This window comes from Carettochelys insculpta, chromosome 1, assembly GCF_033958435.1.
Source record: "Carettochelys insculpta isolate YL-2023 chromosome 1, ASM3395843v1, whole genome shotgun sequence".
NCBI lineage: Eukaryota > Metazoa > Chordata > Testudines > Carettochelyidae > Carettochelys > Carettochelys insculpta.
In genome coordinates, this window is record NC_134137.1 from 19,128,171 (window position 1) to 19,154,057 (window position 25,887).

Consider the following 25,887-nt stretch of genomic DNA (forward strand, 5'->3'; position numbering starts at 1 on the left):
TTTCCAGGTCTCCCCCGGCATGCCGGTGGCTGCTGCCTCCTTCTTGGCTCCCCGGGGCTTGGTGGAGCTGGGAGGAGCCATCCCTTCCTCTGCCCCCCATATCTCGCTGTCTCGTATTTGGGACAGGGAGATAAGCAGACCTACGGCGACCATGAGGTTCATGCTAGTAGCAGTAGTCGTCTTCTCCAGTGGGGACAAGGCTTCTCGAGCTATTGAAGCAGCTCTGAGCAGAGAAGAAGCCATGCTGCACCTTGGGATGTCCAGCTCCTACTGGAGACATTCATACCTGCTCTGGTCCTGGCAATGAACTTCCACACTCATTCCTGCCACTTCAAGGTGTTCTCTGAGCTCTGTATTCTCAGGCTGCTTTGCAGGAACAGACAGAATTGCCCATCGACAAAGCTTCTGGCTGTTCATGTCTCCCATGAGACCCCATGTCACTTGAGATGATTCAGGACTCTTGAGAGTGTCTGGGATGAAGCAGCAGAGAGTGGCTGTTTCAGTAAAATGATCCACAACTGCCAGAACCTGTGTAGTGTCATTCAGTGCAATCAGCGTGCGTGTTATTTTGGGTACATTCAGGCACTGAGTAAGGAGTATTTTTGCTGCTAATCAGACTGATAAATAAGGCAAATTAAAACCTTTGGCTTGCTCTCAGCAGAAGTCTCCTGAATTGTTTTCATCTCACCCTTGTGAGAGGAGGCGGATTTGCTTAGCAATCATCATGAATAATTACCCCTGTTTGCATGGGGACAGCTTAGCAAGTCTGACTTTTTTTCTCCATACTAATCATAACCATTCAACTAACTGCTTCCAGATAGATCCCCAAATGTGTCCATCACCTAATCTGCTGGACAAGGAGATAGTCATTAGCAATCCTCATGCAGTTTCTTGTGCTAATGTTATAGTCATTAATCAGTGATTCCCAGTGTCTTTGGGCAATGATGCCTATTTACCGGAATTTACCTTACTTCACTTGCTGCCCATCACCGAGACTCCTGCAGATTCTACCTTGTGGCTTAAGAGGTGCCAGAGACCATTACCCTATTGGAGGCAGGAATGGCTGCAGGAACCTAGAATGCTACTCAAAGGAGCCAGTAGAGAACTAGCAGGGCTAGGTTCAGGTGTGGCTGTATCTCTTGGATGTACCGGGATGTGATTTCCTTGTCCCCTCTGGGTTAGAAAAAACATGTCTGTGCCCAGGAATCCAGCTGCTTTTTGAAAGTGGATAATTAATCTAGAAAGACACGGCTTTGTCTCCAGAGGCTTTTTAAGTTAATGAGGCTGGTACACCAGGGAATCTGTGTTACACTGGCATTGCCACTGGAGTGCGGGTATCTACATCTGGATGAAGGGGGTGTAGAGTGTCATCTCAGGGCAATGTGATTTTTGCTCATTAATGTCTTTGGGGTGGGGGTAGGGGAAGAGGTCTGCTCTGTGCCACAGACCTCTGGGGCCATGTGCACCTCTCCACTGCAATTGTGTGATCTCTCTGCTGTGCTTCTGCTGACTCTGAAGGGATGTAGAAGTGGAGCGTATGTTTTCTCTTTGCGTGTGGAACATGCGTGGGTGTGCCTGTTTCTTTCCCACGGGGACAGAGATGGAGAGTGGGGGGTCACTGTCCTTCCTCAATACAAACTTTTCCACTCATCAAAGACCTGGGTAAAAATTGTTACCCACATACTTCTTTGCTGGCCCCACCTGCCCAGTGGTTTGCTTGAAGGGCTGCCGGTTTCGCATGTGGACTTCGTTATTTCACTTGCACGCCGGAGGCTGCAGGCATAGCGTGATTTGGGCTTTTGTACTGTATCTGGGACCCTGGTACCTGAACACAGAGGTGTCACAAAGGTGAGCCAGTGGGACCCAGGTGCCATGCTGTCCAATGATCATTAACCTTGTGGAATCATATGTTTCCCATCATTCAAGTGGCTCCTGCTCCTGCACGGATCTGAGCGTTTTTGCCGGGAGCTAAGGCTTGGGAAGGGCAAGCCTGGTCCTCTGCAGGGCTCAGTCACTTCCCCATCTCCCCCCATCTCATCCATGTTGCTTTGTCCTCTAGCAGCTGGGCTGAAGGATGTTCTCGTCAGTGAAGCCCTATGAGAACCAGCACTTCTCAGCCCTGAAAAAAGACTGCCAGCAGCGGAAGGTGCTTTTCGAGGACCCGCTCTTCCCCGCCACTGACGACTCCCTCTTCTACAAGTCACGAATTCAGGGCATCCAGTGGAAACGCCCTAATGTAAGTAGAGCTTGGCTGTCCAGCCTGTGTGTGTCATTGTGCTGCCCTCCTGGGGTCACATGTTATAAAGCAAGTAACTCTGCTCCCTGCACACTAGCTACTGTCATTCTGCCTTGTTATCTTCATATGTGAGCTCCTCACCACCTCTAATGTAGTGATCCTCTCCCCAGTTCTGGGAAGCAGGGTGGTGCTGATATTCCCATTGTACAGATGGGGGAACTGAGGCACAGAGAGATTTGGGCTTGCTTTACCCTAGCCGGGTAAGTCAATTGCAGATACGCAATTCTAGTTATGGTAATTGTGTAGCTAGAATTGACTTATCTACAATCAATTTACCTGAAAGTTTCTCCCGTCGACCTGCCTGACTATTCACAACAGCGAGGCAGTAGCAAAGCAGGGAATTGAACCTGTGTCTTTTGACTCGCCAGGCTGGCCTGCTATTTGCTGGATTATCCTGCCCTTGCTTTCACCTGAGCTCTTTTTTTCTGTATTTTGCTTGTGTGCACTCAAAGCCTGGGAGCAACTTGAAGGGAAGCATGGCTTCTCAGACATGTGGTGAGTATGTTTAGTTGTTGGAACCAGGGCTGGGAATTAGGACTCCTGAGTTCTACAGGCCATGTCCTGGATTCCTGCAGCTCCCATTGGAACGGGACCTGTTCCTGCTGAAGTCAGTGCAAGTTTTGGCATTGTTTTCACTGGGAGTCCCATCTGGCTCATTGAAGCCAATTGGAGTTGCAGGTGTTCAAGATGCTTGTTCCTTCCTCTGCCACTAACTCAGCATGTAGCCTTGTCCCTCAATGCTGAGCTGTAACCATAACACAACTGGGCTTGTAAAGTGAATTAAATAATAGATCTAAGCTATAGAAGGCCTAAACGATGGTGATGATCCACTCATGGATGAACTGCTGTTTGCAAAGTGCTGCTAATGTCCTAGTAGTCGGCTTTTTTCTTTTGATTTTGGGTGGTGATCACCCTGTTATTTTAGTGACGTGTCAGCTGCATCAACCTCTGTCCCCAAGGCTTTCCAGAGATTTCTGTAGTGCTGGGTATTGTTACTCACTCGTCCCCTTCAAATAACGTTTTTCCTCTCTGCTCTGGATGTGGCAGTAGCCCCTGTGTGCTTACGCACCGCAGAGCTGGGTGGGTTGGAAATACACAGGGACAGCAGTAAGCTGGGACAGGAGTGGAGCCTGCCAGGGCACGGAGAGACCAACAGTCCGGTTCATCCTTGATCACATGTGCCCAGGATGGCACTGTCCTTTGTCTGTCTGTCTGTGTCTCCTCAGTGCAAGGGGATGGGCCTGGCAGCGTTCTCTGTGGCTGGGAGAGAGGTTGTTCAGGGTACTGCAATCTGCTGCCAGCAGCTTGATGCACTGTTTGTTTCCTCCCCAGGGCACTCATCGCATTCCCAGTGCTGCCTAGAGTGCCTAAGCAAGATGTTCACTCCAGCTTCTGTCGGTGATTATCCTGTGGGCACCTGGGCTGTGCCTGCTCTAGCAAGCTGGGCTCTGGAGCTATTGGGATGGGCCTAGGTGAAAGCCCTCCAGTAGCCCTGTTGCTGCCTGTGGTCGTGGGTCCATGTCCTGGCTGATCTGTGGCCTAGCCCCACTCTGCCCCTCAGAGACTGATGGGCACTAGGAACCTAGAGCCCTCTTGTGTGGAGCCATGGGGCAGGGAGCACCAGTGAGTGCCCCTGAGTCTTTTCCTCACGCTTCCACCAGGCCAGGGGATGGGAGTAGTGCCTGAGGAGTGGCTGAGGCGGCCTGAGCGGAGCTGAGCTCAAGGACCAGGTTCCCAGCCAGCACTGCCTCAGGTGGGTGGAGCTGGGTGGAGCTGGGGGCTGGGACTCCAGGCTGGAGGGCTATTTTCAGGGCTGCCTCTGCTTGTTGCCGGGCTGCTCCCACCACAGGTGCAGAGCCTGTGGTGTGGGGACCGCCAGCAGTCCCTCGGGTAGGAGAAGGGGAGCAGGCAGCCGGGGTATGGCCCTGAGCTCTCCCTCTGTCTGTCTCCGGTCTAGCTGGGTCTCTGCTCCATAGCTCAGGACTAAGGCTGCCGGTAAGTTGTGGAGGCCATGAGTCCCTGACTCTGAGACTTCCCTGACATTTTCTGCTTCAGCCCCTGGTGGTGGGGTGACAGGGGGACTGGAGGTGGCAGCAGATGGGAATGTGGGGGAGCAGGAGCTGGTAGCCAGTGGAGCCCCAGCATAGTCCAGGGGATTGGCAACAGCCTCTGAGGTTCCCCCTCACAGGGGAAGGGCTGTCTCCAGCTCTCAGCCACCACAAAGGCAGGAGAAACTATGGAGCTGCACCAGCAAAAGTCAGACAGGTGCTGGGTTCTGTGAATTTTGGTTTATTGCCCGTGTCGCATCTGGGACTTATATGAACGATAACCCTGACAAAGATCTTAGCCTTACTGGTTACCAGCCTGCTGAGCTCAAGCTGGGCTCCCCACCTCATGCAGCATGGAAGGCACCCATGGGAGAGCAACCCCTTTGCAGCGGGGAGCAGCTGCCAGCACTGTGTTAGCCGGTGTGACGTGCAGGGAGGCCCCACAGCAGGGCCTTGCTATGGCCAGCGTCTCTGAGCAGCCACTGTCTCTCTGCCTGAGCTGGGAGTCTCTGGCAAGCCAGCTTGTCTTTTGAGAGCCGCAGTGGGGCCTTTGTCCAGGCAGGAGCCGGGGAGGGAACGACAAGGCTTTGCGCCAAGGGCGGGTGAGGGTGAATTGATTCTTTGTGTGCCAGGTGTGGCAGGGAGGGCGTGTTGCACTGGGCCATCACTGAAGTGGCTGCAGCAGTTGTGCTGCAGACTGGTTGTGTCAGCATAGTAGCTCTACGACAGCGGTCCCCAACTTTTACCTTGTGCTTCTTCCCTACCCCCCCATCTGCACCCCCACCCTAGAGCCAGGAACAGGGTTGTGGCTCTAGGTGGCCGGCTGCAGACAGCAGGGCTATGGAAAGGGATAAGGGGGCCAAGGCTGGAGCCACAGCTCTGGGGTGGGACTTGGGAGCAGAGCCTTGGCCGGGGACAGGGCTGGAAGCCAGTGCCGGGGCCAGGAGTGAAGCTGAGTGGCTTGTCTCCTCACCCCCAATAGGGGTTTGCCTGGGCCCAAGCCTCTCTTCTGTCTCTGTGCCCCCTTTGGCTGATTCGCAGCATTCCAGCTCTGGAGGGGCATGGATGGAGTGCAAATCAGGTGATTTGTGCATTCCAAAAGTTCTGGGAGGAAGTGGGAGGAGCAGGTAAGTGTGGGGTCTGGTGCCCCAGTCTATGACAGGTGTGTAGGGCAGGAAGGCCTGCAGGTGGAACTCCAGATGGCTGTGGGCTGCTGTGACCCTCTGAGGTGAAGAAGGGCTACTCATGCGGCCCACTCATGACTGATGGTTGCCCATTGCTGAGCTAGAGTCTTTTGTTTCAAGTTTTCTCACAGTGGTGGTTCTTCCAGCATGGCAGAGCCCAATCCCAGAGCCCAAAGCACTTGTTTTTTGTGTCTCCTCAAATGAAGGATAACTCAGCCTTTACTGCACTATGGAAGGAGTGGAGAGAAACCTGGGAAGGGAATCTTTTGAAGGGTGTCCCCAGATAAGGCTCCCTTATACCTACAGGGTGTGGAGATTCTGCTTCCTGGAGTGGACAGTGTGGTGGCTTCTACCCTACCGGTGACTTTTACGATGCGGATGATTTTCTTGCAGTTGCTGACAGAAAGGCATAGTTTGCTGTCCTTGGCCACACCTGGCATGAGGGGTCAGCACCTTCCCTGTGTCCAGGAGTGTTGGAACAATCTCTAGAATGGGGTTGCTGAGGGACATTTAACTAAACTAAACCTTGTGTTTAATGGAAACCACTTCAAGCCTAGGGTGCCTGGGGCTGGCAAAACCCATGTATCAACTTCCCCTGGGTTAGGTTAGCTGTACATACAGCACACGCTTATGTCAGTGATCAGTGAGTTACTAGTTTTCCAGTGATGTGTTACATGCCACCCTTTGGGATATGCCATGACATCAGTGTAGGAGGTGCACTGAGCTCGGCAGGCCAGCTGGGACTCACTGGGACATACCAGGGAACTCCGCCATCTAGCATGGGGTTGCTCAAAGGATTACCAGCCCTCATTCTTCCCTCAATCTGGGTGCGGGGGGCACAGCAGACACCGACTGGCTCGCTCTTGGGATCCTGTGGGTTACAAGAGCCAGCCTGGCAGGTTCAGCATAAACACTGTCTTCCTGGATGGAACAACAAGAAGTCCTGTGGCACCTTATTGACTAACAGATATTTTAGAGCATAAGCTTTTGTGTGCAAAGACCTGCTTCATCTTTGCCCATGAAAGCTGATACTCCAAAATATCTGTTAGTCTATAAGGTGCTACAGGACTCCTTGTTGTTTTTGAAGATACAGACTAACTGGGCTACCCCTCTGATCCTGGCTGGAAGTTATCTTTGGGCCGAGCTGGGGAAGCCCTGGGGATGCCCCAGCAGAGTTCTGACACTGCAGCTCTCTGGAAGAGCGGGACTCATCTCCCACGGTACAATGCCAGGCTGGTAACATCTTGTGGTTCCTAGGGGCTGCTCCCTGTGCTGCAGGTTTGAGAAAAGCAATCCCAGAAGCTAACTCTGGGAGTTGGTGCAGGGTTCTTCCCTCCTGCTCTTGCAGAGGAATTCAGTGGGTCCCCAACTGCCACCTTGAATGGGGAGCTTTTCCCAACACTGGCAGCTTGTGGTTGCCTCTTGATTTACCTCTTCCCCAACTCGATGCAGTTCCAATTCATCACACTGACCCATAAATCTAATGAACAGTCCATGGAAAATCCCAAGGACCCAGAGCCAGTGAATTCGGGGCCCAGAACAAGTCTGGGGTCTTGTGGAAAAAGTAGCATGTGATCATGCAGTTAAAGACCAGCTCATAAGGGATTGAATTATGGTCCCCTTGGGAAGCTAGTGCATCCTAACTTTGGAGGGCTTGATCTTGCAACCGTAACATTCTTGTAAGATAAGTCTTGTGTTTATATCCAGCTCCCCCACTGTCCTTCCCTCCCTCCACTCATCCAGGGCTGAAATGCAGCTAAGCTGGAAGCAGGTGATTTTAACAAGTGTAACCTGCAGTGTTGGAGTCACCTGAGATTTTTGCTGGCTTGGGCCGGGAGAAGGGGGAATGTGGTATTGTTTGGAAATGACTAGTGGGCATTTTGATGTTGGCAGAGGGTAATTGGCCAAATTGGAGGAGGCCGAGATTAGCACAGCAAGAGCTGCTCCTGTGCGAAGCCTCATCAGCGAGACAGCCCCTCCCTTGCAGGACTGTGCCTGTATGGGGCACTGCTCCAGGAGTGTCTTTGGGTCGTCTTCTGTGCATTGGGGGCACTGTGACGGTCACTGGGAGTTTCAGGGTGTTTCGCACTTTGCAGGATCACAAGTTACCTGCTGGAGTAGTGCTGCATCCACATACTACCTTGCAGCTGCTGCCGACATCCAGGTATGACCCTGGGAAAGGAAGGGGTGGAAGGACTTCCCGTCTCCTTAGTTTATCTCCTGCACTGCAGGGCCCAACCGGCTCCCAGTGCCTGGTCTGATTTACTGGTGTGAATGCTAAGAGCTCTGGTTGGGGAGGGGACAGCCCTGCCTCTCCCCCCCTTCACCCCCCCCCAGTGGTTGTGGAGTGACTAATGGGGCCAGCTTTTTCTTCCCACTGTGCACTGCTGCTCAGGGTTCTTGCGAAGAGGGGGGCACTGGTGCCAGGCATGAGGTGTCTGCCACACCGAGGCCTCTGCCTCTGCAGGACGGAGCCAGACAGTTCCACTGGAAAGGAACCACATGGGAGGCAGTATTTGTCTCAAAGAGTTTCGCTTTTCCCATTTCTCGTGGCAGGGGAGCTGGCCCCCTTGCCTGTGGGGTTGTCCATTCTCCATATCTGCAGAGGAGGCAGCTGCTGATTTGCTTTCCTAGTACAGCGTGGGCCCGAGGCTGTTCCCTGGAATGTGGAAAACCCTGTTCAGCCGGCTCTGAAATGACACACACAGGGCTGGGCTAGAGAAAGTGACCTTTCCAGAGCTCGCCTCTGCTCTTTCTCCATCCCTGTTCCTGCAGGCACAATGCAGCACCTACTAATCCGTGCAGATGCTGGTCATTACAGTAATCCGTTATTAGTCTGTAATTATTTATTTCAGTTATAATATATTTGTCTGTATTATACATAATACCTAGAAATATGGTACAGGTTGAACTTCTCTAGTCTGGCACCCTCAGGACCTGACTGGTACCTAATGAGAGAATTTGCTGAACTACAGGAGGTTAATATTGTTACCAACACTTCCACTGCATATTGGGCACTTAAATTAAACATTAAATTACAGCTAAATAACAGTACAGAATGCTGAGAGCCAGGACTGGTGGCTGTAAACAAACTTTATGGGACTGCGAAGAAACATGGCTACACTCATAAGTTATCGTCCAGCTAACTAAAATCATGCCGGGTTATGGATGTCACTGGAAGAGAGAAGTTCAACCTCTATATTTATCATGGCAGGATTTATATATCTGATTACTAGGATTTTGGTAATATTTCTATTGTGGCAAAACAGTATTATGTCAAGTAGCAGAGAGGTAGCCATGTTAGTCTGTAGCTTCGAGAACAACAGGAAGTCTTGTGGCACCTTATAGACTAACAGATATTTTGGAGCATAAACTTTTGTGGGCAAAGACCCGGTTCATCAGATGCATGAGTGGGGGGGGGGGGTTCAGAGGGGTATTTAGAGAGTGGGGTCCCAGTAAGAGGAGGGCCAGAGCTGACAAGGTCTATTCATCAAGGTTGAAATGGCCCAGTATCAACAGTACTTATCAAAAGAGGAAAAAACAAGTTAGATCAGACAGGGGGATGTGAACCTTTGTCAGAGTCTAATGGAGAGAGTTTAATGCCCAGGGCGGAGAAGCTGGTTTTGTAAACTGCGAGCCACTCCCAGCCTCTGTTTAATCCTTGGTTAGTGGAGTCAAATTTGCAAATGAGTTGCCCCTCAGAGACTTCTCTCTCCATTTGACTTTTGAAATTTCTTTGTTTCAGAACTGTCGCCCTTAACCACCAGCTTCTGTACATTACCATTCCTGATGTCTGATTTATGTCCATTTATTCTTTTGCGGAGAGACCGTCTAGTCTGGCCAATGTAAATTGCAGTGGGGCATTGCTGGCACATGACGGCATATATTATATTAGTAGATGTGCAGGCGAAGGAGGCCCTGATGGTACGGTTGATGTTAGATCCTGTAATGATGTCACTGGTGTAGATATATGAGCAGAGTTGTCAGTGAGGACTGTTGCAGGGGCTGGTTCCAGGCTTAGAGTCACTGGTTTGTGATTTGTAGTGGCTGGTGAGGATTTGTTTAAGGTTGGCAGGCTGGCTGTAGGCGAGGGCAGGCCTGCCTCCCAAGGTCTGTGAGAGTGAAAGATCATTGTTCAGGATGGGTTGCAGATCACTGATGATGCATTGAGAGGCCTTGAGTGGGGGCTGTATGTGATGGTCAGTGGTGTTCTCTTGTTTTCCTTGAGAGGCATGTCTTGTAGCAGGTGGCTTCTGGGTACCCGTCTGGCTCTATCAATCTGTATTATGTCTGAATAGTAACAGAGAGGAAGCCGTGCTAATCTATACACTATCAAAACAAAAAGCAGTCAAGTAGCACTTTAAAGACTAGCAAAATAGTTTATTTTGCTAGTCTTTAAAGTGCTACTTGACTGCTTTTTGTTTTGTATTATGTCTGTTACAGTTCGTGTAGATTTGCTATGAGTCTTTAGTTATTAGTGTTCATTTCTGTGGTAACACCAAAGGGCCCCCCGGGGCAAGGGGTAAGACCCCATTGCTATAGTAATGTACACTTATATAATAAAAAACAAACTCTGCATCAAAGAGCAGGCAGTCTAAGCATGCAAGAGGAGCCACCAGGTGGATAAAACAAAGAAATGGAGAATGGAGGAAGTAAATCAGTCCTGGTCCCCTAGTGTGACACTGTCACCAGCCTCTTGTGCCCTCCGTTTCTTTATGGTTGGATGGGAAAGGGGGTCCAATTTTTTTCTCAAGTCATGAGAATGGAAGAGTTTAAGACCAAGTAATACCATCTCCTCTCTGACTCTCATCATCAGTAGCATAGCCTACTTTTCAGCAGAATGTCAAGCCATTTATGGTGTGAACAGTTGCCTTATGATTAACTTTTACTGGTGCGTAGTTTTACTTACCAAAACAGAGGTCAGCACCAGATATGGCCCTGATTGTTCATATTGTACCTGCTGGTCATGAAGCAAAGAAAGGCCTGGTCCGCACTAGGCAGGTAAATTGATTGTAGATATGCAATCCTAGCTACAGCAATTGCGGAACTAGAATCGACTTACCTGTAATCATAGAATCCTAGAATCCTAGGGCTGGAAGGGACCTCAGGAGGTCATTGAGTCCAGCCCCCTGCCTAAAGCAGGATCAACCCCAACTAAGACATCCTAGCCAGGACTTTGTCAAGCTGGGACTTAAAACCTCTAGGGATGGAGAATCCACCACCTCTCTAGGCAACACATTCCGGTGCTTCACCACCCTCCTGGGGAAATAGTTTTTCCTAACATCCAACCTACACCTCTCCCTCTGTAACTTCAGAACATTGCTCCTTGTTTTGCTGTCTGTCAGCACTGATAAGTTTCTCTCTATCCTTTTTAGAGTTGCCCTTCAGGCAGTTGAAGGCTGCTTTTAAATCACCCCTCAGTCTTCTCTTCTGTAAACTAATCAGCGTATCTGGCCATCGTCACAGAGGAAGGTTGACAGGAGAAAATCTCCCATCGACCTCCCTTACTCCTCGCGATATTGAGCAGCATAGGGGTCAGCTGCTGACCCAATAGGTTGATTTTTGCATGTCTCTATCAGGTATGCGAAATTGAACTCCAGACAATCGACCCTGAGTGGGTCGACCGTCTGTGTAGTCTAGATGTACCCAAGGGCTCATTATCTGAAAGGGGTTGCAAGGAGGAGTATTTTTCTCTAGTCCCTCTGAAAATATTTCCCTTGGTGTCCAATTGGCAGTCTGCCTGACAGATATGCTCCTACTCAGAGGTGGAAGCTCTGCATTGGAGTGTAAGGAAGGCTGCAGTCTGCTCCATTTCATGCTTATTATGTTCAGCTCTCTGACTTTTGGCAAGCTTATGCTTCTTGCAGTTGGGCAGAGTTGGCCCTGCGGGCTCTGGAGGATCTGTGCCCCCTACCTTTGGAAATTGGAACAGTAGATACAATACACACCTGCAAACCTCCTTTCGCACGGAGATGGCTCAAAATCCAAGCTGGGACAGTCCTTGCTCTCAGCCTGTGGCATCTGCTAGGTATTGTGTGAGTGGCTTCTGCAGGAAAGAGAGTTTGAAATGGGAAATCCCTGGGTCTCAGGCTGAGGTTTCCTTCCTGTGGTTGTCTTGCAAGATCATCTGATCAACAGCATTAGAACCAGAATGTGACTGGGATGAGCTCCAGCAGCTCTGGCAGAAAGCAATGCCGATGTCCTTGTGTGATAGCTCAGTCTGAGCATGGGAAACTTTGACCCACTTAAAAGCAGTCCAGTAGCACTTTAAAGACTAACAAATAATTTATTAGGTGATAAGCTTTTGTCCCATGGAAGCTCAGCACCTAATAAATTATTTTGTTAGTCTTTAAAGCGCTACTGGACTGCTTTTTTGTTTTGATAGTGTACAGACTAGCACGGCTATCTCTCTGTTACTGTTTGACCCACTTAGTAAAGCTCTCAGGCAGCATATAAGCTTTAGGGCCTGATCCTAGAACCAGGGTTGTCCCAAGGTAGGGAGGGTGCAGGGCCTAAGGCAGCCTGCCATATCCCATGTGTGGGGCCTGAGGCAACTCCCTGCATATCCCACCCTCTTACCCCAATTATAGGGGTTTGGTACGGCAGCGGCAGCAGCAGACGTCACTTGTCCCACCCTCTCCAGGAGGGCAGCACAGTGGGGCAGAGCAGAGCAAACTTCTGCCACTTGCTTGGTGGTGGTTGGGGGAGGCCACCCCGACCCCTGCTGCTGCTGCTGTGGCAGGTGCCCATAAGCCTCCGGTCCCTCCCATCCACAAGACAGTTGGTGCAGCCATTGCAGAGCCTGGGCCAGCTGCTCTAGTTCGTCCTATAGTCAGGACAGCTCTGCTTAGAACGCTTTTTCGTGAGAGTAGGAAGTCAGTCACACTAATTGCATGGATTGGGCTTGCTCATGTGAGAGAAGCGCCTTGAGTTTAGTGATCATGCCTGCAACCTACATGGAGGCTGAACTGGAAAGTGGCAGGCTCTGGCTGGCTGAGAATTCCTTCTGAGCATCCAGATGCAGCAAGTGTTGGGAGGAAGCCAAAACATAGTGCACTTTGGCTGTGCTCAGCTGGGAGATGGTCCAGAATGATCCTTGGTGTAAACCAGAGCAGCTCCAAGGCAGTCCCTGCTGTGTGGAGCAGAAATTCAGCAAAGAAAGGAATGTGGCCCCGAATCCTTCCTTTGCTGCCACTATAATCCATGAGGCTCTTTTGCACTTGGAAACAAAGCTCAGCCACATTTGCAGTTTCCATGAGCTTGCTTCTTAACACATGGCAAACCCCCGAAAGGCCAGGAAGCTGATTTCAGAAAGCCCCAGGGGGTTTTCTTTCTGTCAGTCACCCCAGCAAAGGCCTCGGGATACAGTGGGGAGAATAACAACTACGTTTTGCTGCCTGATGCAAAGGATGAAATTTTTAATAATAGGCTCCAATTTTGTCTAAATTCTTACGAGCTGGGGGGATGTGTGTTTGTGTGTGTGCACAGACACGCTTCATAAAATGGGGCCTAGTAACCTAAGTAAGTTAATATAAGTAAACATAAGTATAACATTAGTTATTAATACCAGTACCTGGTTCTTAATGCGGTGTTTTTAGTCAAAACTCAGCATTCTACCAAGGAGGTCAGTATTGTTTTCCCTACTGTACAGATGAGAAACTGAGGCATGGAGTCAACCAGCAGGCCAGTGGAAGAGCTGGGACTAGATCTGGGATCTCATGAGTCCCAGCTAATTCTCTGTCCACTAGGCAGTGCAGTCACACCTGCAAGCTGCTGGTAGCAGCTGTGCTATTGCATTTGCAGGGAGAGGAGCAGGCCCTTGATAGCTAAGAAGACATGGACTTGAGCGTGGCCTGTCTTCTACACTGGCGGAGCGCTCACACAACAGATAACCAGAGCAGAGCCCTAACAGATGTAAACTGGCATAGCTCCATGGAGGTCACAAACGTAGCTGGCTAGGTCTTCCGCTGGAGGATTTGAGGTGTCAGTTAGTAAGCAGAATGTGCAGTGAACCTAGAGGCGGCTAATGGGGAGAGAGAAAGCAGGTGGTGTCTGGAAAGAGGGAAGGGGGTAGAGTCGTGACGTTTTAAGGATTATTTTTTTAGATATGTTGATAGATTAGGAAAGTCATCTGACCCAAAGTGGTATTGGGAACGATCTCTAGGCTTTATCCCCCACATCCCTCATCGGTTTGCTAAGAGAAAACTGCACTACAGGTTGAACCTCTTTAGTCTGGCACTCTCCCATCCAGCAACATCTGTGGCCTGGCATGGTGTTATTTATTGTGTACTCATCATGGGTGCAGCCAAGTTTCCTGCAGTCCCATAAAGTTCATTTACAGCCACCAGTTGTGGCTCTGTGTTCTGTATTTTTATTTAGGCTCTAATTTACCCCTAGAAGTCTTTTGAGAGCCCAGTAAGCAGTGGAAGTGTTGGTAATGCTGCTAGGCAACACTGACCCCCCCCCCCCGCCACATGATCCAGCAAATTCTCTAGTCTGGCACCAGGGAGGTCCCAAGAATGCCGGATTAGAGAGGTTCAGCCTATTCAGAATGGAAACACTAAGGATGATGTTACCTCTGTCCTCATCCCCTTGCGCAGTGAAATCTCCATATTTCTTTCTCTGTTGGGGCAAGGGGGAATAGCAAAAGCACAGAATATCAGAAATGTCTACAAAGAAACAAGGGGAGGGAGATAATATCTTTTACTGGATCAGCTTCTGTTGGTAAGAAGAGAGCAGCTTTCAAGCTGCACAGAGCGCTTTTTCGGGTCTGGGAAAGGAGTGTCCCAGCTACCTGCAAAACCAAACAGAGTAGTTTAGCATAAGTAGTTGGCACATATTCTGTGTGACCAGTCAAAGTGAACTAGCCTGTTGACAGTCCTTCAGTCCAGGTCTAGGACAAAAAGAGGCCATTGGGTTACAGATTGTTGTAATAAGCCATAAGTCCCACATCTGTATTGCGAACGTGATTTTTAGCGTTCAGCAAAGTTATGAGTTTAAGCTGGTCTTTCTCACCAACAGACTTTTGGTCCAATGAAAGCTATTCCCTCCCCCACCATGTGTCCTAACATCGCAGGGTCGACGTGGCTGCAGCCCCACTGAGAAATGTCTGTATGCCTGTCAATGTTTTCTCCTTTGCCTTCCCCTCTGGATGTGGCTCATAGTTTTAGATCAGTGTGTTCCCAAACTTAAAACATCTGTGTACCCCTTTTGGGACTTTGACCTTATCAGTGAGCTCCCCGCCCCAGTGCCTCTCTCCTGATTTTTAGTAATTTATTTTCTGGTGTGTACCTATTGAAAAGTGTACCACGCTTTGGGAAGCACTGCTTTAGATTGTAAGCTCTTTGGGGTGGCCTGGGGGTGAAATCTTGGCCCCACTCCAGGCCAATGGCAGTTATGTCAGAGGCTTTAGGGAGGGGTAGGATGTCATGAGCTGTGTTTTGCTGAGCAGCTAGCACAAGGGGTCCCAGGTCTAGATTGGGTTCTGTGCGCAGCCATAGTATGACCATTTGGTGGTGGTCTTCCAAGTGCTCCCCAGAGCTGTAGTCGGGAGCTTCTTGGGAGCTTCTCCTCTCGCCTCTCCCACTGAGCTATCCTGCTTCATGTCTACAGGGGAAATGTTCACAGTGGTGTCTTTGCTGTAGAGTGAGCAGGGTCTCATTGCTCAGGCAGCTGGGTTCTCTCAGCCTGCCTGATGGACTCCGCAAAGAGTCTTGAGTTTCTCCTTGGCTTTTTCCCCAGATTTTTTTTTCTGCCCTATTAAGCTCTCAGGAAAAGGATTGAAACCCTTTCCTCCTCTCTCCCCTCCCCACCACCTCCTCTCTTGAACATGATCTTGGAGCCTGAGGCTACCTCAGCAATTGCGCCACAAAACTTTTGCTGTGCGTGAGTGTGTAAACTCCCCTCCCCCAAATAGAAGTTTTGCACAGCAAGTGCAATTGTGAGCACTTTGCTTTGTGGGCAGAAGTACTCCCATGTTAGCAAAGCAAGAACCGCTTGTGGGGGCTTAGGGGGATTTTCTTGGCAAAGGTGCTGACAGATAGTGTTCACACCTGCCGGCCTTCAGCAACAGGGCTGTGTTGGCACGGGGCCTTGTTGCTAAACGCTACATAATGTAAATGTACCTTAAGGCTACCCTGCTACTCTAACTGCCCACAGGTGGACTCGAACATGGGACCTCGGGGCTTAATGCAGGAGCCTCTACAGTTTGAGCTAAAAGCCAGCACCCTCTCAGCAGAGGCTGTAAGAGACTCGTTCTTTCTCTGCATGTAAATAGTCTAGTTGCCACAACATGGGAGAGGGACCCACACTGAGGTGTGGGGGTGATGCTGCCATTCTGGGAACTGTGCAAACTGCTCTTCCTTTTGATCCAGGTGTTGCAGGCGGCGGAGGGGAAGAACCAGAGGGTGTTGCTAGAAGCCCCCGCCTTACAGGGAGATGCAGAGGGAAGCATCTTCCACCTGCTGCTTTCAGTAACCAACCTGCATGTCTCTGTTAATCCAGAGCATTGGATGTAAGTGCAGTGCAGAGTAAGGGCTTGCACGCTCTCCTCTGTGGTCTCAGTGAGAGTTAATTCTGCAGGCAGAACCAGGTGCCTGTGTGGCTGAGATTCTGGGAGGGAGGAACTGTGGGTACGTGTGTAAATAAAACACATTACACCTAGAGTACAGCCAGACTGCACATCACTGACTTCTCCGCTGGGGAGCTGTCCTGCAGGGCCCCTGACATCTGCTCCCACTCAGCTGAGCAACACGAGAGAACACTGCTGGGCGGAACTGCCCTTACAGCGGCCCAGGTGTACCGCCACAAGAGTGCCACTGTCAGGTGGTCCACAGGGCTGCTCTGTGCCACCAGGGGAGAGCTCTCCTGATGACATAAATAAATAACTTCCAAAGAGCAGGGGGCTTTTCACACACTTTTATCAACAAAAGTGGTCATGTAGACAAAGCTGTAGTCCCCCTGTAGCTTGAGGCTAGAAATATGCTAACAAATGCCCTCCCAGCCTAATCTCCACTGGAACCACTCACTGCTTTCCTGAGCCCCGGCTAGCAACCACACTTCAATCCAGGGATGTGCATAGTGGGGGACGGGCAATGGGGGGAGGTTATGACATTTCCAAAGTGGGGGTGCAGCACAATTGGCCCCTGGCTCTCAGGCTCATCCATCTCAATAAAAATGTTGCCATCTGTTACTGTTTTGACATTTACACATCCATCAATAAAGTTTTTACGTTCTACAAACTTATTTTCTTACATGTACCCAAAGTGGCTTTTTCTTTTGGTTTGTTTTTTTTTCATATAAACATAACATGAAATTTCCATCAGTGTGGATTACGTTAGACAGGTGGAAGGGGTAGGGACAATTGCAGGGACAAAAAGTGGGGCCTGTCGTAAAAAGTTTGCTCACCCTTGCTTTAATCCATACCTCCCTTCTTGGAAACAGGCATGCAAGACAGAGCGCTGTGTCTGCAGACCGTAAAACCCCTTGGCTCCCTGCCGAGGCATCGCAGTCCATTGGAAACATGCTGCGGAAAGGCTCGAAAAGGCATGTGGTTTCATTTATAAAATAGTCTTTAAAAAATACAATGGTGTCTCAAGGGAGGAGCACCCAGGGCCCTTGCTCTGCAGATGTGCACCTTGAGAGTGGGCCTGTTGGAGTCTGTGGGGATTTGGAAGGTCCTGTGTTAAGTTGGGGAACTGCTTGCCCTCAGCTCCTGTTGAAATTTTCATTGGCATGCCTTGTGGGAGCTCAGCCCTGCCCCTTCTTCCCCATGCAGCTGGCAATTTACTCAAAGCCTGTAGATTAATAAAACACCATCTAGTTCTACCAACTATCACCTAAATGGTCAAGCTCTGCATCTTCATTTGTTTATTAATTAAGCTGTTGTAAGTAGGACTATTAGTAACACTAAAAAGTGTCACCACCACTAGGACCATACATGGAGATCATAACGTCAAATTTCGGTGCTCTGCTTCAGAAAGGTTGCTGACCCCTGCACTAGGGTTTGGTGGTAGCTGGCCCTGTATCACACGAGGCCCTTGTAAAAGTCAGGAGCCCTCTGGCTATGTCTACGCTAAAGTGATCCGTCGATAGACGTTTCTGTCAGAAGATATCTTCCAACAAAACTCCTCTCGCCAGATCACAGCCACACAGGAAAGCAGGTCGCTCTGTTGATCCACTCTGTCGATAGCAGCCAGACCACCTGGCTGCTTTCTCAACAGAACAGCCAACCAGGGGACAGCAGACAGGGCTGCCCAGTGACCCGATGACCTGTCTGTTGACAGAGGGCCCCCTGAAGCATCCACACAGCTTTTTTGTCAACACATTCTGATGAGAAAGGTGTTCTGCCTCATGGGGGAGAGGTGGAAGGCTGTCAAGAAAAGTGCTGGGTGTCAACAGAATACGTTTTTAGTGTGGACACTCCATGAGTTTTGTTGACAAAACTCTCTAGTGTAGATGTAGCTTTTCACATTCATGGGGTCGGATCTTTCTCCTGCATATGCTGGTGTAAATCAGCAGTAGCCCCACTGATGTCAGTAGGGTTACATGGGTGGATAGGTTGTGACCAAGGAGAATGGGGCTTGAAGCCCTTTGCCTGGCTGGTTTAATTCTGAACCTTCAGGAAAACCAAGACAAATGACACTGCAGGGACATAGATCACAACCCACAGGCTGGAGACTGCCCTCTTTATCCCTCTCCAGTTGTGCTGCTGTTTTGTTTGCCTTCTCCCCCCTCTGGTGTGGGAGCATTTTCTGGAATTAATTAACATTATTCCTTCCAGAGCAGCTTTCACCCCCCTCCCTGCTTTTCATTCTGCCTGGGAGTTCCCCCTGTGGCTGCCAGAACTTTGCAGGGGCAGCAGCTGTTTAATTCTGTAATTGGTCTTAGCATTGTTTACCATTTGCCTTTGCGTTAATCTGCAGAGATGGTGCAGAGTTGCCAGAAAGATAATTCTGAGAAAACGTATTCAGGGAGAAAACAAACCTAGTGGCTGGCGCATGCCTTGCAAAGAGCTTTGCTTTTAGCTGCATCCACTTCGAAATATGATTAGCTACACAAAAGGCTGGGGCTCATTTTTTCCCTCACTGAGCCAAAGTAGATTAAAGCTGACTGGAGCAGAATTTGTGGCTCTTTCTAAAATACGTTGGTATTAGCACTTAACTATTGCAGTGAAAGGCAGTATGAGCTAGTGGCTAGTGCAGTGGCCTGGGCCTCTGAAAACTGGCCTGTTTAGTGATAGTCCCTCTAGTTTTTTCCATCCATGTGCAAAATAATTTTATATGCGCTGAGGCACGTGCTGATGGGCACCACCAACAGAAATATATGCTGCTGAGTGGGGGTGCTCTGCTAATCAGCAGGGCAGCACCTGAATCTCTCCTGGGTGGCTGCTCAAGCCCTCAGCTTACCAGGAATGGTTGTGCTTATTCCTCTGCTAGGAGACCTTGGGTAAATCACTGCAACCGACTGGCCTTCCCCTCCCAGCCTCCCAACCCAGAGCTCTCTGCTCCGGTAACACGCTGAATCACAGATATTGCTGGACCAGAGATTCCCAGTTTTGGGAGGTGCAACTCGTATTTGCAGTTTAGATCCTCATGCTCTACAAGTATAAACCTCTAGCACCTGAGCTAAAGGCAAATCTCCTTTTTACTGGGTGCAGTATCGAGTCTCTGACAAACAGCTGAACAGTTCTGATTCTCTGCAGAAGAGGTCAGTGGTACTCATCCACACTTCACTTCTGTAGTTTCCTTCTGTAGTCCAGCAAAATATCCCCTGCATGGGAAGCTTGTAAGTAAGGAATACTTTTTCTTCCACAAACTAGTTGGCTGTTCCCTTATTTGTGGCATTTAGTAAAACTTACATCTGGTTGCCCATTCAAAAGCTGTGCTTCTTTCCAGGCAAGAGTTGGGTTATCATTTAACTTGCTTATTTAATCTGCCTTGTTTTGAGGCTTATGAAATGTATTGACATCATTGTCATCTTTCAGCATTTCTCTGTTGTTTTGGGTTTTAACAAACCACTGTGCTTTTACGTGACCTTATTTGTATTCCAGCAGAGCCTGGGACCTCAGTCTGACTTGGCCCCTTTGCACTGGGTGCTGTACAAAGGTAACATCCACCAGTGCCCCACAGGGGACCTGTTAGGGTAAGATTCAGTGGACCAGAGGCTCGGAGCAGCACAAGAAAGCTTCTGATAAGATATTAGCAAAAGAACCTGTTATCTGACAGGCACCAGAAGGATGGGATCAATTCTACTGAACGTTCTTGTTAATATAATTGTGTTAAAACCAGGGAGGAAAACTCTATCCTACAGTTTATTCCACTGGTGTTAACATACAGCAGTAACAGCAATAATAATATATAGGGCTGAATTTTGAGCACTGCTGAAGGCTTCAGTTCCTCTTCATCTCAATGGGAACTGACTGAACTCAGCACCTCACAGGATTAGTCCCAGGGTTTGTGAGAGACAGTGTTAGTGGTTGCAGATAGATATTTCTTTAGCCCCTGGTTCAGCAAGGCGTATAGGCACGTATATGGACCATGGAAGACAGTGGCAGAAGGATGAACCAGTGTTTATGGTGCTAGCCTAGGAGCTGGCAATTCCCCTTCTATTCCCTGCTCTGCCACAGACTTCCTGTCTAAGCTTGGGCAAGACACTTTGCCTTTCAGTGCCTCAGTTCCCTAGTTATAAAACAGCACTCCCCCCCCTCCCATGTTGTGCAAATAAAAGCAGTAGAGCTTGAGGTGCTCACTTACTATGGAGGCTGCAAAAAGGCCTAAGCTAGCATGGGAATACTCACAGGCATGTGCCTGTGTACCTTTCTGAATTGAGGCCTTGACTGCAGTGACACATGCTGGTCTCTCCTCTTGAATCTGCAGGGCGCTATAGTGCGGTGTGGCTTAGAACTCCCCCCACTGCTCCTACGCGCAAGATCCCATTGGGTCAGATCCTCTGCAACGTGCCTGAGGAGCAGCAGTAGCATTTCAGGCCATACTCCCATCCACTCTGACACTGCTTTCCGCCTCTGAAATACGCATACCTCTGGAAGAGAGCTTGACTACAAAGCTAATTTGCTTCTGTTCTGTTATCCCTTTATTTTCATCTGGGCATGACAACTCTCTGATTAACTGTGCTCTGGGGTGGGTTGCCGATTAAGTAGTTTCAGAGCACCAATTTGATGCCTCAGTTAATCTTGACCTTACTTCTACAGCAAGCCGGACAGTAGAAAGAGCTTACAACCAAGCGATCTGTAGTGTCAGGGCCCCAGTTTGACCTTAATGTGGGGGAGCTGGCCTTTTTAACATCTATAATCACAGTTTGCATGGAACTCTTGGGAACACAGCACATCTGTTCACTTAACTTACATAAAGGTCACATTAGCTCTGGGCAGGATCCACACAAATGCTCGCACTTGGCTCACAGGTTTCCCACAAAATATTAACAGGAAAAAAAAAAAACCCTTCTAAAGATGGAAACCAATGGAATCATGGGCAACAATAAACAAAATTTCTCCTGCGCCACATGCAGAACCCTGACGGGCCACAGGTTTCCCACCACAGCTCTATACTGAGCAGCCTCACTCTCAGCTTAAGTGAGCAATTATGCACATCATAAGAACATAAGATCTTTTTAAGGACCAGGACCTAAGAAGTCAGTGTCATATGACACAGGAGGAAGGGAATATATATTTTGCAGGGTTCTTTTTTATTACACCTAATGTCAGTGGGAACTGTGTAAAAGGACTTTCAGTCTGGGTCCATATATAGCACTGATTCCAAATAAGATACTGTCTGTGAAGCTATAAAGTGCCAGTATCCTCAATGTAGCTTTGAGGTTTGGAATTCTGCACAGATTTAGCAAGGCCAACAAAGAGCACTCGAGGTGGCTGACATACAAGGTGCAACTCATCACCACTACTCTGTATTATCTTATTTATGTAACATCAGTTGTGTGCTGGTGCTTTAAAACAAGTGTTAAGCACCTAGGCAGACTAACCAAAATCTCCCCCTTTCCATCGTGCCAGCTTGGTGCCTCTTCAGTCAATCTGGCGACAGGCATCTTCAGTATGAAAAATTCAAAGGCTTGATCATCCTGAGAGGAAGGATGAAGGGTAGGGAGGCCTGGGCTCTCTGCTGTGTCCCAGACGTTCTTTGATGGCCTGGGCAAGTCACTTGGGCCACTCAGGAAAGTTAAGATGTTACAAAGGGTGACATTATAGTACATTAGTCCCCTTTATGGTTGCTCATTCAGAAGCAGAGTGGCCTTTGTTTTCAGTAGCTCAGTTCCCCTGGAGGGGGCTAGGAAGGGGCAGGAGATAAGACGCTGCCTTAGCTGCAGGATATGAATGGTGGGAGGTGTTGCTTGCTTTAGGAGCTGTGGTTCGTTACTAAAACAAACCCAAAATTCTCTCAGGAAAACTCCATCCACACAGTCATGCCACAAAACATGGACCAGATCCTCCCACCAGTCAATGCCGGATCAGGCTGTGCACATGGGGTATTGCATAGTTGACAGCCCTGACTCAAGTCTTGGTGTAACAGTCACTTCCAACACGTGAGGAGCAACTCTGAGACAAGCAGACTGTCCGTGACGCTCTCTACTGTATCATCAAAACAAAAAGCAGTCAAGTAGCACTTTAAAACTAGCAAAATAATTTATTAGGTGAGCTTTCGTGGGACAGGCCCACTTCTGCAGACCATAGCCAGACCAGAACAGGTGCAATATTTAAGGCACAGAGAACCAAAAACAGTAGTCAAGGAGGACAAATCAGAAATAAATGATCAAGGTGAGCAAATCAGAGAGTGGAGGGGTCGCGGGGGGAGTCAAGAATTAGATTAAGCCAAGTATGCAGACAAGCCCCTATAGTGACTCAGAAAATTCCCATCCAAGTTCAAACCACGTGTTAATGTGCCGAATTTGAATATAAAAGACAGCTCAGCTGTTTTCCTTTGAATAGCCGTGAGAACAGTTTTTTTCAGTAATACACATACTCTTAAGTCATTAACAGAATGGCCCATTCCATTAAAAAGGTTAATTAACTGGTTTGTGACTCTGGAGTGTTTTGATGTCTGTTTTGTGCCCATTAACCCTTTGTCTAAGGGAGTTAGAAGTCTGTCCCAATATACAAAGCATCTGGGCATTGTTGGCACATGATGGCATATATGATGTCAGTAGAGGAGCATGAGAAAGTGCCCATGATTCTGTGAATAACCTGGTTAGGTCCAATGGTGGTATTTCCAGACTAGAGAAGATATGTGGACAAAGCTGGCAGCAGGCTTTGTTGCAAGGAAAGGTTCCAGGACTGGTATTCCTGTGGTGTAGACTGGCTGTTCGTGAGGATCCTCATAAGGTTGGGAGCTTGTCTGTAGGAGAGAACAGGCATGTCACCTAGGGCCCTCTGGAGTGTGACAACCGATCCTTAATCAGGCTTCTGAGTCACTCTAGGGGCTCGTCTATATACTTGGCTTAATCTAATTCTTGACCTCCCCCCCAACTCTCTGATATGCTCACCTTGATCATTTTTTTCTGATTTGTCCTCCTTGATTACTGTTTTTGGTTCTCTGTGCCTTAATTATTGAGTGTGTTCTGGTATGGCTATGGTCTGAAGAAGTGGGTCTGTCCCACGAAAGCTCACCTAATAAATTATTTTGCTAGTCTTTAAAGTGCAACTTGACTGCTTTTTGTTTTGATAGTGTATAGACTAGCACGGCTCCCTCTCTGTTACTATTCTACTGCATCATGTTTTATTTGCTCTAAATTAAGTTCACCTGAGTGATTTCTTTGCCCCGTCTCCCTCTTCTTTGTGATTTAAGTACAGTAAACTCTCGAAATGCGCGATTTCGAGTTGCACTTAACTCTCATTAACACAAGTTAAGCACAGCTCAAAATCCCACTCCCCCCGACCCAGCTTCAGCCCCCCACCGGCCCCAGTTCAAACCCCTCATGGCCTGGCTCACCACCCCCATCCTGGTTCAAACCTCCCGTGGCCTGGCTCACTGCCCCCCACCCCCCGTGGGCTGGCTCACCATTCCCGCACATGGCTCTGGCTCTGGCTCAGGCTCAGGCTCAGCACCTCTGCCCCAGTTCAACCCCACTGTGTGCAGCTCTGGTTCCAACGCAGCTCAGCTCCTGCTCACCTCCGCCCCCCTCCCCCCACTCCCATGGCCCCAACCCACCACCAGGGGACAGTCCATGATTCATTGGTGCTGCTCTGTAGCCCAGTGTAGCCCAAGAAGTATCTGTAGCCAAAGTAGGGGCCTTTCTCAGAAGCCATCTAACAATTTCCATACTGGTCTCGGCAGGACCACTGGGTTGGCTGAAGATGCCTGAGGGGGTCAAAATACCATGCTTAAACCCACACTCTGTAACCAGTTTTTAAAATTCACATCCACAAACCTGTGGACTACGATCACACATGATAACTTCAGTCTGACTTGGCATTTCTCCGTGCCCAAATGACCTTCCTGTATTCTTGTAAGCATGTCTGTGTGTAACATTGTAAGCACTACTGTTCTTTTTCCTCTGAGCAGTATGGCATCAGTAATGAACAGTTCTGCCTTGAACTGGCAATATGGACTTGGTACATAACATGCTGACCTCCCTATGATAATTACCTTAATTACCCTCCGCATGGTTTCATAATTAGCAGTAGTTGAAGTCAATTTATTCATTCCACTTTGTGAGACAGCAATTCTTTTTATTCCACCGCTGTCATCGGATGTTACAGAGTGTGGGCATCACCAGGCTCTGAACCCCATCTGCCATCAGATGTGACTCTCATTCAGCAGGTAGAACAGAAGGTCTATTAATCAACAGGGACACAGTGTAGAACAAACTTGTCAGCACAGAAATCAGAAGGAGTCAGTGCAATCCATCTTGGGGAGAGGGGCCCAGAGGAGGTCCCCAAGCTGGCACCCCCCTCCTTCAACCATCTTCAGCCAGACGAGACTGCCCCCCCTCAACAGCCCAGTTCCAGTTCAAACCAGCCAGGCCTCTCCTTCCCCCTTTGTCCTGTATCTCAGGGAAGAAAGGTGTGACCTGGTTGCCTATGTTACAAAGAGCATGGAGGGCCATTGCTTACATGTGAGAAGTCATCACACTGAAACTCCAACACCTCTGTGAACTGGTGCTGTGCCTAGGGGAAACTATGGAACCCACCTTGGGTTGCTACTGGTCAGTAGGAAACATATGGAACCCAAGCAGAGGAATAAAATCCTCACGCTCCCCATGCTTTGTGTGACTCCACCTCTATTTCTACTACAGTTTTTTCTTTCAGATACTCTGGACAATGTGTCCCTTAGCTGCTTTGTCCTGTGCACTCTTTGGATTAACCCAAGGGCTTGGCATGTTTTTAAACCCAATATTAAGTGATTTCGTCCTTTGAACTATTCACAGAGTTGATCCATTCTGTTTGATCTTTTACCTTCTTCTAATGCACATGTACCTCTGATAGGAATGTGTTCTCTGTTATAAGCTTTGCTTTGGCCTTTTTGCTCATCATGTTCCCTAGTTTTTAATTCAGGTTTTAAAAACTCCCCCAAAACCATTCACCCAAGCACATGTCCCATTTGTAGGTTCTAAGAGTCCTATTAGTCTCTAAAGAAATTGTCCATTCATCGGTTCCTTCCTCTTCAGTTACTGATCCTAGATAAAGCTTCTCTCCTGTGTTGCTGGCCACCTTCTTGGATTAGTGTATCTGCATGCCTGCTTTGTTTCCTCTTCTGCAGTTGTTGATTCTGGTTGCAGACTTTGACAAAATGGTGTTTTTTGGTTGTTGTTTTTTTTAAAACAAATATTGCAATGTTTACCAAAAGCTAGGTGCTGTTAAGATCTATCTTTGGGTCCATATTTTGCATAATCCTTTAAGCTATTCCTTGCAAACTCTTTATTCTCTTCAGAGTAATTTCTGCTGCCTGGCACTAGTTGTGCTTCTTTATCCAAAGTGAGGTCCCAGTCTTCCATTAGCCTTTTTTAGCAGCTTGGATCTCTGATTCCTATTACAATTTGATCCCTTATGAGTGAGTCTGTTAACTGTCCATAGTTGTAGAGTTGACTTGTTAGTTTCAGCTTGTTAGAAGTTATTCAATGAATTCTTCTTGCTTTTGTCTCCTAGGACATTTCAAATGTTCCACTCTTTTCAGGTATACCTTAGTCTTCACATTTCTGCAACCTGGTGTCATTACGTGCTCCCTCTGCCTGTCTTAGCTGCATGCTAAAAGACATCCAGTGCCTCAAGTCCTGCTATGGTTAAGAGGATTGCTATGTTTTCCTGGTCTTATTTCTCTAAGCCAGGTGTGTGTATGTATATATATATAAACTGTCTGTATCTCTGCAGGAGTCCACTGCATTACCTGAGAGTCTC

At 48.7% G+C, this 25,887-nt stretch overlaps 1 protein-coding gene across 1 annotated transcript in view; it reads left to right on the forward strand.

Annotated features, from left to right (window-relative positions):
* The window catches only part of CAPN5 (calpain 5), a 115,556-nt gene that overhangs the window by 41,854 nt on the left and 47,815 nt on the right, over positions 1 to 25,887 (forward strand). Inside the window, exon 3 of the mRNA XM_074981180.1 lies at positions 2,060 to 2,236. Within this exon, the coding sequence (XP_074837281.1) occupies positions 2,075 to 2,236 (162 nt within the window). The 5' untranslated portion in view covers positions 2,060 to 2,074. The remainder of the gene's footprint in view (positions 1 to 2,059; positions 2,237 to 25,887) is intronic.